Below are 12,463 nucleotides of genomic sequence, written 5' to 3'. Positions count from 1 at the left end.
ATTCAGTACGGTCATACTTATTACAGGTTTAAGCAATCAATTCACAGTCTAGTCCTGTATCTTTATCTAGTCATGCTGTAATTGATTAGTATGAACATCAGAACTGAGTCTGCAGATGAAAGGGAATATAATGCATTTATGTTTTTATTTTATGTGATATAATGGTGGATATATATGGTGGTATAAATTTTTTTTATCACATTGCCCAGCCCTATTAAGAGTACAATTACAAACTGAAATGGTGTTATTGTTGGTGTTTGCATAGCCCCCTGCTGCACCAGATGAAAAATCAATACTTCTCCACAGGGGGACTGCATCCACTTGGCATCAACTCATCATCTTTTTATGTGTCTATTCATCCCTCCAACATCCAGTTATCCATTTACTCACATCACAACCTGACGTGGCCAGTCGTTGCCACGGTGACATTCCCACAGTAGTCAAGGTGATATTCCCACTCTTCCCAGTATCTCCACTTTCTGTCTGTTACTAGGGAAATTCCCATTCTCGCGTTGCCACGGCAACAGTCTCGTGATTCCAGACTGTTCCAGTGGAGGGGTATTCCCCCATCCACACAGACACACATACGGTGCACACACACATACGGCGCACACACAGAGCTGTATTTTCATGATAATGTGATCTGATTCAATCAGTCAGCCTGTCAGGCGGCCACGCTGATTTGACATGTCATATTGTCTGTTAATTCGCCCCAGTCTGAGTCTAAATACAGTGTTTAACACGGTATAAAATATCAACATGGGTGTCTCATACAAGCAATGCATTCAAGACCTTCTCTCTCCCTCTCTCTCTTTCTCTCTCTCTATCTCTTTTTCACACATCTCACTAAACAACAGCACCCAAGTGAAAAATTCACAAGCAGCAACTGAATGCAGCCATTTCATCCTCATTTACATCGGAGTGATTAGTGATTAGAGAAACACTTAGGCTGCTGAAAAGGCTGGGCTCCTTGTTAAAATACAGAACATTCAGATCTGGTTCAGCTACAGTAAATGTACTTCAACTCTAACATGGCAGCAATGACGCAGTCTGTTCAAAACCTACACCAATAAATAATAAAAGTCCTTAACCTAAATCTGTGCTAATGAAACATTATATTCAGGTTACGTTGAGGTTTTTGCAGCCTCAACAGGAATACAATTCTGAGGGAAACACTGAAACGATTCTCCTTACCTTCTTATTATAATGCATTGATTGATAGCAAGGAAACACCCTGTGCAGACAGTTAGTCCATCACAGTGATAACATATAGACAAACGGAGGTGACAGTGTTAACCACAGAGCTACGTACTGAGCAATTATTAAGTCAAAGTTCGACTGGGGTATCTGTATAAGGGGCCAGAAGCATGAACCTCTGCATAGACTTGCAGCTGAAACTTTGTGAATGCACAGAGGCAGAAATATGCATATTTTTGTCAGATTTATAAAACTGTGTGTACGTCTGTTTCTGTTTTATAAATCTCAATCATTGTGGCACTCGGTGCACAGACACAAGCCCACACCTGTCAGTGAGAAATACAGTAAAGAAAGAGCAATTTCAACGACTGTGTTGCATCAACAAGTTTCTCCGATGGTGCCGGAGCAGCCGTCACTGCACACCGCTGCGGATATTTGTAGCATCTGTACCACTAATTCATCACGTGTCTGCAAATCATTGTTGCGGTGCAATCTCGATCATCATCATCATTAAAGTTCAGAAGGACAGTCAATGACTCATTCATCGCACTCATGTGGAAACTGACTTACCAAAATGCTCCCAATGATAAAATTAAACGGTCACTAACACTGAGATGAATTTAATAAAATATGATGCTGATATGTAGCCTATCACTCATAAATAATTTAATATTAACTTAAGAAATGCACCTTTATTAACATTTTACAGCACACAGTGTGAGCTGGGGAAAAAAAGTAAAAACCTTGAAACATTGTTTTCTGTATCATATATTATTTGCACCTGTCTCAGCTAAAACTGTGTGAACGTACGCCTGCTCTGAAGAATGTGTGAAGTGCATGTATTCTCACCACACACTCCTCCTTTATAAATACCAGTTAATGTTTAAGAAAAGGCAAACGCGTTGTTTTTGCGTGTACACATCGTTTATGTATCTGGCCCCAGGTGCAGGAAAACGCACAACTGGCTCCGGAGCAGCAACTCGTCTTTTATGTCCTCCCGCTTCACTAAACTCCTCATCTCCGCAGTGAATCCCTATTTTGGCATATCCTTAATCTCATCCTCTCGGTCACTACGCAGAGTTCATGACCACGGTGAGGGCGGGACACAACATCAATAAATTGGAAAATCAAGAGCTTTGTGGTTCAGCTCCCTCTTCAGCCGCAGCACTAAATCTCATGCTCCTTGTTAGCGTCACATGAAGATACGGCGCAGTGATACTTAACCTCCACAACACCCCTCCCAACGCCACAACCTTCCTGGAACTGTTATTGTGGTTTAGGGGTTTGCATGCCTCAATGAGCGTTAAGAAATGTCTGAGAGCTCCTTTTAGGGACATCTGTGGCAAAGTGGGCTCAGGTAACAGGCTACAACATTTGGAGGCAAGAAATATCAGGGTCTGTGGCAGGGCTGAGAGGCAGTTACGGAGCAGGGAAAGAGCAGACCGATCATGACGCAAGAAATGAAATGGCTATTTAACCCTTTGATCCCTGAGAAATTTGGTGTGATTTTTTTTAATATAAGGAAAAAGGCAACCAGTAGCTTGATAATTAAATGATATGGACTATTTAGACTACTAACTATTTTTTAAAAGCTAGGCACAATTTGTATCTATAAATAATAACATATCTAAAATTATTTTCATGTTACAAAATCATTATTTTTAAGCACTTTTTCCATGCAATTTCCTTTCTTCTCTTTCTCGTTTTTCTACTAATTGTCAGGTTTTTTCAACTGTCATTTTAATTAGTTGTTTTTAAAACTTTCACTTTCATGATTTTTCACTAATTTTCAGGTAATTTTCTTGTTTCTTTTTCATAATTTCCCACTAGTTTTCAGGTAATATTCTTATACTTTTTACTAATTTCTTGCCAATTTTGGTTCATTTTTTCTTCTGTTGCTCATTGCCCCTCTTTCTTGTTTTTCTTAGGTTTAAAAGGGTTTACTAAAAGAAGTTGTTTCAATACATTGTCTCAAGCTATTGGAAACTGTGATTTAATAGATTAACCTTAAAAAGGATATTGACATTTTAATCAGTCATGAAAATAATCAGTTATTGCAACCCCATATACACACACTCCTCCTTTTAACTGCAATCTTTTCTTGTTTTCTCTTTCCAATGAAAACGACCAAGTCTGTACTTTCGTGCATCGAGTAAACATCATTCCGACTGACAGCTGTGATATTTCTTGCAGCTTTATGATTCAAAGTTTACCTGCCCAGCACCCGTCTGTCAGAGCAGAACAGAAATCAACACGCTGCCCACTGCAGAGCCACTGAAATCAGTCACATTTCAATCTCCCTGTGCTTGTTTGTGTGACGCACGACTAGAAAAAGCTGCTAGATATGTGATTTAATGTCTTCTCTCTTTTTTCTCGAACATGTCCTGTCCTTTATGTCTAATCTATGACGTGTTAAATTAAAAAATGTAACATAAAATGCGGCCAAATTAGACCTAGAGACACAGCAGACATCTGTCTTTCTACTGGCTTATAACCCTGTCTGATATGGATATATTACAGGTGCATATCGGTGGCGGCACGTAATATCAAAATACCTTTCCTGTCTGCTGTTGTGACTCATTTGATGGGATTTTTTTTCAAAACTGCATGATTTATTTTTTGATTGAGGCTACGAAAGCCAATATGTTGTGGCAGTGATTATCTTTCAATTTAGCGGGGAACTCTCTTCCGTCATGTCTCAATCAAATCTTCCACTCAAAGTCAGACTGATGACGTAGTTTTAGGTGGAGCAGCGGCTCTTAAACGAGGCTAATTTTGCTGCAGGATCTAAATACTGTTGAGTAAAAATCCTCCCACACTGGTGCTGTGAACTCTCCGCACAGACGTCTAATTACTAACAATAAAAACGCACTGAGACAAGCTGTGGACAAGAAGGAACCTCTGTCATATAAAAAGTAGACCGATATCACATTTTTAATAAAAGACAATTTTGGCTCCATGTCAGTCTAACTCGAGCTGCTAAAAGCATGTAAATTTGAGCTGTATTGAATCGCATCTTTGATCAAGTAATGAAGGCTGCAGATCATTTTGGGTCAGTCTCTCCTTCACAAAACCTCTGGAAGACAGTAGGGGATGTTGGCAAATCTCTCTCTCTCTCTCTCTCTCTCTCAGACACACACACACACACGCACACACAAATGTCGTTGCCAAGCTTTCACCAGCAGCTCTCACAGCTGGGAACACAGAGGCTGAAGGAGGGAGAGGAGGAGGTAGGGAAGAAGGGAAGAAAGTAAAAGAGGGAGGAAAAAAGTAAAATGAAGGTGGACAGACGGCTGAAAAGAGGTATATGTGGAGGAGGAAGGTGGATGGGAGGTGAGGGGGAGGGAGAAAGGTGACAAGAAAGGAACAGGAGAAGACAGAGGGACAAATACATGGAGGAACCAAAGGAAAGACATGAGAAGAGGAGGAGACAAAAAAGGAGGATAGAATAGAAAAAACACAAAATGAAGCTGGATAAAGGGATGAAAAGATCTAAGGTAGGATTGGGATGGAGAGGAGGAGGGGAGATGAAGAGTAGAGAAGAGGAGGGAAGGAATGAGAGGTGAGGAAAAGGGAAGAGAAGGGAGAAAAAGGGGTGATACACAAGAGGAGAGAGGGCAAAGGACAGGAGAGGAGGAGAGGAGAGGAGAGGAGAGGAGACTGTTGCCATTTATTCTTGCAGAGAGGAAAGAAGGGAGCAAGGAAGTAGGGGGGATAAAAAGATCTACGGTAGGGAGGGAGGACTGGATGATATAAAAAGGGTGATAGGAAAAAGGGTCAATAGGGGGTGAGTGGGAGAGCAGGAGGAGGGATGAGGAATGACAAAAGGGGAAAAAAGGACGAAACTGGAGGAATGGAAATGCAGAGGAACAAAGGACGTGGCAAAAAATGGGAGGGTGACAAGGAGAGAGAAGAGGAATCTGCCCTTTCCTCCTGAAGGAGGTGAAAAGTAGAATAAAGCTGTATGAAAAGATCTGACGTAGGGAGAAAGGTGACAAAAAAGGGAGGACGAGATGAAGAGGAGAGGCTGTTGCTGAAAGGGGAAAGCACCAAAAGGGAGGGGCAGTACGTTAAAAGCAACACAAAAGAGCGAAAAGTGGCAGGAAGTAGGGGTGTGCCATATCTTATCATTCTCGCTAATACTGGTATAATTTTCAAGATGATAAGAACATTTTTCAAAAATGTCAATACTTTGGCTTGTTGACATAATGAAGTCATATTGTACCGTACCGCAACAACAAACATCAGCAAAATTGCTGGCGGCTCCACTGAGGAAGAATTCATTTCCAGTCAGAGGAGAAATGGCACAGCCTAAAGGTACCAGTGGAAGTAAATAACTCAATCACTCACAAAGCTATAACACCAAACTCATTTTGCTACAATTACACGTTCTTGTCATAAAAAATAAAATAATTTTTTGTATTTTGTCATATCATCCAGAATATCATAATTGCAAGAATGCCCTGAAATATCATGATATTCTTTGAGGCTGTATCGCTCACCTTAGGGATGCCAGATAACATCGGCACATCATCGATTTTGGCATATTGGCTTTAAAATTACATATCTGATGAGGCCAGTGTTTCTAAATTTCACACAATGAATGAATAGCACATTGTATTTTATTTTTCCATTTGCTGGTGGGCCATCACAATAAGAGTATGCATCATATAATGTTAATCCTATAACTTAATGATTACTAAAATTTGGTGGGGAAAAAAGTGGATATATTGATATCAGTACTGGTTATCGGCGAAAAGAGTTGCCGTATATTGGCATATTGGCAAGAAAAATCCAATATCGTGCATCCTTAGCCCACCTCTTGCAGGAAGACAAAATGAAAGAAAAAAAATCCAGGAGAACTGAAGTGAGAGGTAACAAAATGAAAAATGCAGGTAAGAGATGAAGGAGCTGGAATGTGGCTCTCAGATCCCTGTATGTTCCCCTCACACACCAGACCAAACTGGAGGAAACAATCCCCATTAACGCGACTCCTCCTGTTTGTCTCTCCTCTATCTGTTTCTCTGCCCCTCCTCTCATTTCCTGCCTCCTTCTCTCCTCCCTTCATCCATCCCTCTCTTCATACACCGGCACCTGCTGGTTTCTCACACAATCAATTGATTACAACACCACTTATCGCCTCGGCTATATTGAACGCTCACCATAGCACACAATCACAGCATTAATCTGCATTCAGCACCATAACCAATCAATTTTCTGTGCAATGATGGCAAGATCAGCCCCGTGATTGAACAATAAATGGGATCTGATACTGATTTTTTTTTTTACTTTTTGACCTCCATATGAACAAAAACCTGTCTCTGTTTTTCATTCCAAGAGACAGAACAGAATCCCACGGAGCAAAGTGTGATTTCAAAATAAGAGAGAGGTCTTAGTTTTGTTCCTGTGCTTTTGTCTGACATTCTGCTGGTGTTAAGGGAAAGTCTGTTGGTGGTGACAGGGCTTTCTGAATTATGGGCTGAAAATGAGAGAGCGAGGTAGAGATGCACAGAGAGACGGACAGAGAGAGAGAGACTAGACAGACTAATCTGTGGCTTCAATAATGGATGTACCTGGAAACTACTGAACCATAGGGCACTACAAGACATGACAGTGTGTGTGTGTGTGTGTGTGTGTGTGTCACCACAGAGGAGAGAGGGGGGAACAGAGAGAAAGAGGGGCGAGTCTGTCATTCTGTGTTTGTGCATGATTCGGGTGTGTGCGCGTGTATGAGCGCGCGCCAGTGTGCACCAGCCGTGGCGTGCATGTGTGAAGGTGGTTATGTATGAGTGTGGCCGCGCGTAAAAGTGTATAATTTCTGAACATGTGTGTATGCGTAGCAGCGCGCGCGTGCATCTGCATATCAATATATTTGCGATTGCCTGTGTTCATGCATGTGCGTCCGACGCCCCCCCCCCCCCCCCAATTCCCCCCATGCACACCTTGTCTCCGTAGCCTCCTCTTCTTCAAGCCAAATATCCGGACTTTGGAGAAGATGTCGACCAGGTTACCGTTGCACAGCCCCTGCTTCTTACCGGGGCTCTTCCGCCGCCGGTGAGTAGTCGGTCGGTGGGCGTGTTGCTCTCTCGCCTGTCGCTTCTGCCGGATTAAACCGCTGGCGATGGCCGCTGCCATGTCTCCGCCGAAACAGCCGACACAAAACCAGCCCCGTCTCCGTCCGTCTCTCCAGTCTCTTCAGTTGTGTCCACCGGAGGGGACGGAGCGCAGACAAAACCAGACGCAAACCTCCAGTCTCCGCTTTACCGGCTATACCGACCCCATACTTGAGCCATAAAAGTCCGAGATAAACACTTGACGTTACAGCATATTTTCTGTTGTCGTTATTCCCTGGGCCATTGATTTGAAACGTTTACCTGTCCGTCACGTTTCACCGGTCCGTCTGTCAGTCAGATAACAGCAGCTGTCACTGAACCTCCAACCGATAGCCTATTACCGGAGCCCGTTTGTCAGTTTGTGTTCCCATGGTCAACAGGCGACACAAACAAACAAGGAGAAAAAGGAGAATAATGCCTCAGAGAGCTGTTCTGTCCTCTCCTCTGAAAAACGTCCGTTTGTATTCCTCTGACAGAAGCGCGAGGCGCGCGTACTGCTGCCGCGAGCCGCTCCAGCTGCGTAAAACCAGCGAGAGTTACCCAGAGCATCACCGGAAATTGGGCGGTTTGCCTTTCAAAGCGAAAGCCTCGTTGGATTTGGGTTTTTCTAATTGATTACATTAACGAGTCATTGTATAGACAAAACATTTAACTTTTAACAGGATGATAATTTACTGTATTCTTATCTGCTATTGCACTGTTATATTCTGTCTTTTTGCTACTTGTTGCTGCCATCAAGTGGTCATTTTTTATCCAGTCTAAATAATCCCAGAAAGTAAAATCTTACTAGACACATAATTATCAGCTTTAGACTCAAGAAAAATTAACAAGATATACTCCACACATTTGCTAAAGGCCTACCTTTAAAAAACAGCCACCAACTACAATATTTTGGCTATATTATTTACTTTTAAAGATCATTAACATTGGCTGCTACATGTCCCTTTTTGCCAGTTGGCTTGATTTCCTTGAAAAAAACATGGGGAGAAAGCAATGAGCAACAAAAGAATAAATAACCAAAAAATTAGCAAGAATTAGTAAACAAACAAGCAAAAAAAGTACAAGGAAACTGCTGGAAAATTAGTAAATAAAAATTTGAAAAAACAGGGCAAAGAAAACTTTAAACAATGTTTAAAAAATCAAATATGCCTGTAACATCATTTCAAATCTGTAATAATAACAATTATCAGCATAGTTTTTCTATTATTCCATGCCATTTCTTTTTGCCATGGACATCTTTCTCTTGCTAATTTAAAAATTAAATTTCTAAATCTACTAATTTCTCACAATTTGTGTAACATTTCTTCCCAAGTTGCTCTTTGCCTTTCCTCCCATGTTTCTGTGAAAAAAACTGCACCAATGTGTTCAGAGTTTGAAGGTTTAAATACTTGTAAAAGGGGAATGAAAGCGGCACAAGGATTAATGAAAACTTAGTAATAATTTCAGTCCTCATTTGTAATATATGCTTTCATTTAATATTGATCTTAAGTTTCATGTTATAGACTAATCTCAAATAACCTGCAGGTGATATTACAAGAAAAACATTAATAATGTTTACTTAGAAATATGTTTCAAAGCTCACTGTACCACTTGCAGTTAATTATGACTTTGAAAGTAACGACCGGATGTCTTCGTGTTTCTTGTTCACGGTGACTTGACGTTGGTGAGCGCGAGCGCTCACTGGTAAAACACCGTCGCTGGAGCCACGCGCCGAGCGAGCAGGCACACACGCGCTCCCAAAAACAACCTGTCATCCTCATTACGGGCCAGTGAAGGGGTGTGCGCGGGGTGTGGGGGCGACGTCACCGGCGGATGGTCGGCTGGAACCGGCAGCCGGTGATCGGGTGGGGTTCAAGACGAGACGTGGCACATCTGCCTTATTACAGCGCACATGACCACATATGAAGACATCTGTCACCACTATCATACTCATTATGTTTAACTAAGACATAAGTACAGAATGTCACTCATATGTTTAACCATTTGAAACCTGGAGCAGCATCACTTCTCTTGGGCTGATTTCTGACGCCTTTCCCAGATAATTAAAGCTTTAAACCTCAAGCAAATTGGTGCCCTTTCTTTTAGAAATACTAGTGAAAAGAGCAATGAGCATCTTGGTGTGAAAAGTTTCACAAATTGCAAGAAATTAGTAGCTTTAGAAAAATATTTCTAAGAAGCTAGGAAAAAAAGTCTATGGAAAAACGAAAAAAGCTAAGTAAAAACTACATTTATAATTGTCATAATTACATAATTTAAAATTATGTACAGAATTATATTTTTAAAACATTTTTTCCAGGTCATTTCTTTTTTGTTGCTGTGTTTTGTGTTTTGTCTTGTTTTGTTTTTTTTTTTTTTTAACTTTTTTTGTGCTGCATGTTTTTTTTTCCAGGTAAATTTCTTTTCACTAATTTCTTGCTAATTTTGGGGTCCTTTCATCTTTCATTGTTTATTGCCTTCTTCCCATGTTTTTAAGAGAAATCTAGCTTATTTGCTCAGGTTTCAAGGAGATTATGCAGACAATGAAACCTGCTCCGCTCATCACCTCCTCCCATACATCCCTACTGTCTTTATGCATGACGGGCTTTCTGACTGACTGGTTTAAAATATGCACGAGGTGGGCCAGATTGACAGGCTGATAAAGTGGAGGGCTACCTGTCTCACATGTGATGTTGTCTCCCATACACATGCCTATATCTTACAAAGACTACTGTAAGGTAATACTACAGGACTACAGGAGTACTCATTTCCACTCTTACCTAACGGTATGTGGGGGCAGTGTCAGGTGTAGCACTGTATTGAGTTGGTTTAACAACCAGTTTTAAATAAGTCGGGTTATTAAATTAAAGGAGACTGTATTGTATAACCAGACAAAGTCAAACAAAGTATTAATATATCTGAAAACTTATGTTCCAATTGAAGTTTTGCCTAAATTTCACAAGCCAGCACGAATTTGTCTTTTGTCCAGTGCAGCATGTAGGTCAGCCATCCCTCCAGAATAAAGAGCTGGGCAGGGACCCAGCTGGACACAAAGAACGCTGAAATGAATTTTCCCTTTCTTCTGGGGAAAGTCATATCAAAGAAAATCCCCCAAAAAACCTTTTCCAATCTATCTGTTCTTATAATGAATAATGGACAGTGGAGGTTGGCCGGGTGGTTTTTTGAAGGCAGGGTGGAACCCCCCCTTGATAGGCATGAAATTTACTTATACTACTTCCAGTGGGTGAACAATTTCCATCACTGTCAATTCCAAATGTCAGCTTTGCATAAAAGATATCACACTGTCTTAACAGGCTGATTGCTATTCAATATGCTGATCGTAATCATTTTCCCCAGGGGATGAAGCCTTTCAATCACGGTATAGATTGTATCTATATTACAACCATAATGATTGTATGTTAGCCTTGGAGATCACAGATTAAGACTGAAGTGTAGATACATTTAAAAAGGCCAACAAGAAGAGTAAGTATATCACAATAAAGTGAGTACTAATAATGCAAGCAGTATTTACAGCCTGGAATTTCTGCATTTTATTGTACTTTTCTATTAATAATTGGTTTCAAAACCATTCTGAATACATGAAAGTCCTTTTCTTTCTTAAGTTTTTTTTTTGTCTATCTTGTTGTGGGGATCCAAAAAGGACTTAAGTGCAATGGGTGAAGCATATGCGATTAAAAAATAATCGGATGTGGCTTTGGGGCTTCTTGACGTCAGAGGCAGGTCAGGGCACTTTAACCAACGTATTTCAGCACCACGGACAGCGAACAACCTCTTTCAGACACCGTCTATCTCCATCTCTGTATGTGTGTGTGAGTGCTATTCATAGACACACACACACACACAAACACACACACACACACACACACTGACACAGACAGACTTTTCTCTGAGGTATCTCAGAAGTATAATATATGTCTTTCTTCATAACCACTAGGTGGCACCAGAGCGTCTCTGTGAACATCAGCCCCAACAACAGGAGCTCACTGATAAGAGTATTAATAGTGGTAGCTCATCAATAACACAGTGGCAGCTCACTGTGTGTGGTACACAATGATCAGTAGCAGTGTGGCACTCCCGCACAGACAAGATAAAAGCATGAATGATTGAAACACCTGCTCATTTAAATGCTATAATAACCTAATGGAACTCTGAATGCAGATTATCACATTTTGTAAATTGAAAATATGTTTGTTCACTACCTTGTTTTATTATTATTATTTTATCCTGAAATACTTTGCTAAGCGTGATCCCATTATGGCCTAGATTCATAGTTTCATAGACACAGCAACAGCAGCAGTCTGTCATTCTGGATTTGCATCTTTTGTGCCATTTCAGCAAGTAAATCAAAAATCTTCGACAGGATCTCAGGTTTTCCTTCTTTTATCTTTGATACTGCTGACACACTACTATTTCGATACAGGAGGAACCACTGCTTTGTCCTTGCTTGTCTCTCTGTCAGACAGCAGAAAAGAGAGAACAAAAAAAGATGTGTGTACGTGTGTGAGTGAGGAGGGGGTGTGTACGCTGTTTTATCCAGGTCAGTCCAAGAGAAGGAGTTATGAATAAATCAAAGCTTCATTTACATTAAAATTCATCCCTTCTGCGGCTTTTTATAACATCGGAGGAAGGCGGGACACGGCTCTTAAACTTCAAACGGAAAATTCTTCGCACCGCATCTCTCTTCCACCATCCATTCACTCTAAAAAAAAAAAAAAACTCTGCCCACCCCAAATGTTTCTGTCTCATGGTATGCGGTTTGCAAGAGAACACACATGGATAAACACACACAAACGGGCACATAAACTGAAATATGCAATAGTGTACATAAATAAAAAAGAATATGCTTTTAATACCAGAGCTCCCTCTTGAGAGAACACACATAGATACACAATCCTATTCTTTTCTATTCTATTTGAAGCTTTTCTACATGTCTATGTGTCAACACAATTTTCCTCTGGGTCTGCACAGAGGCAGCAGTGCCCTCTAAAGGCAGTCAAAGAAAACAGCATTTATCCACCTCCCCTTTCTCCTAAATCCTCTGCTTTGACACAGCTTACACTTGACTGCGTTTTTGTTTTATACACTCCTCACTTTGTACCTCATTAGATATCACTACTCTGTAACTTTCCTCAGTCTTCAAGATGCTTTCAGCGGGG

General features: G+C 40.9%; 1 protein-coding gene across 1 annotated transcript in view; it reads right to left on the bottom strand.

The window, feature by feature from the left end:
* Window positions 1-7,332, bottom strand: part of LOC121962894 (fibroblast growth factor 14-like) — a 37,185-nt gene extending 29,853 nt beyond the window's left edge. The window contains exon 1 of the mRNA XM_042513215.1: window positions 7,140-7,332. Within this exon, the coding sequence (XP_042369149.1) occupies window positions 7,140-7,332 (193 nt within the window). The remainder of the gene's footprint in view (window positions 1-7,139) is intronic.
* Window positions 7,333-12,463: the final 5,131 nt, after the last annotated feature.

Source organism: Plectropomus leopardus, chromosome 24 (genome assembly GCF_008729295.1).
Source record: "Plectropomus leopardus isolate mb chromosome 24, YSFRI_Pleo_2.0, whole genome shotgun sequence".
Lineage (NCBI taxonomy): Eukaryota > Metazoa > Chordata > Actinopteri > Perciformes > Serranidae > Plectropomus > Plectropomus leopardus.
The sequence above is the reverse complement of the archived record's forward strand: the minus strand, read 5'-3'. Positions and strand labels throughout refer to the sequence as shown.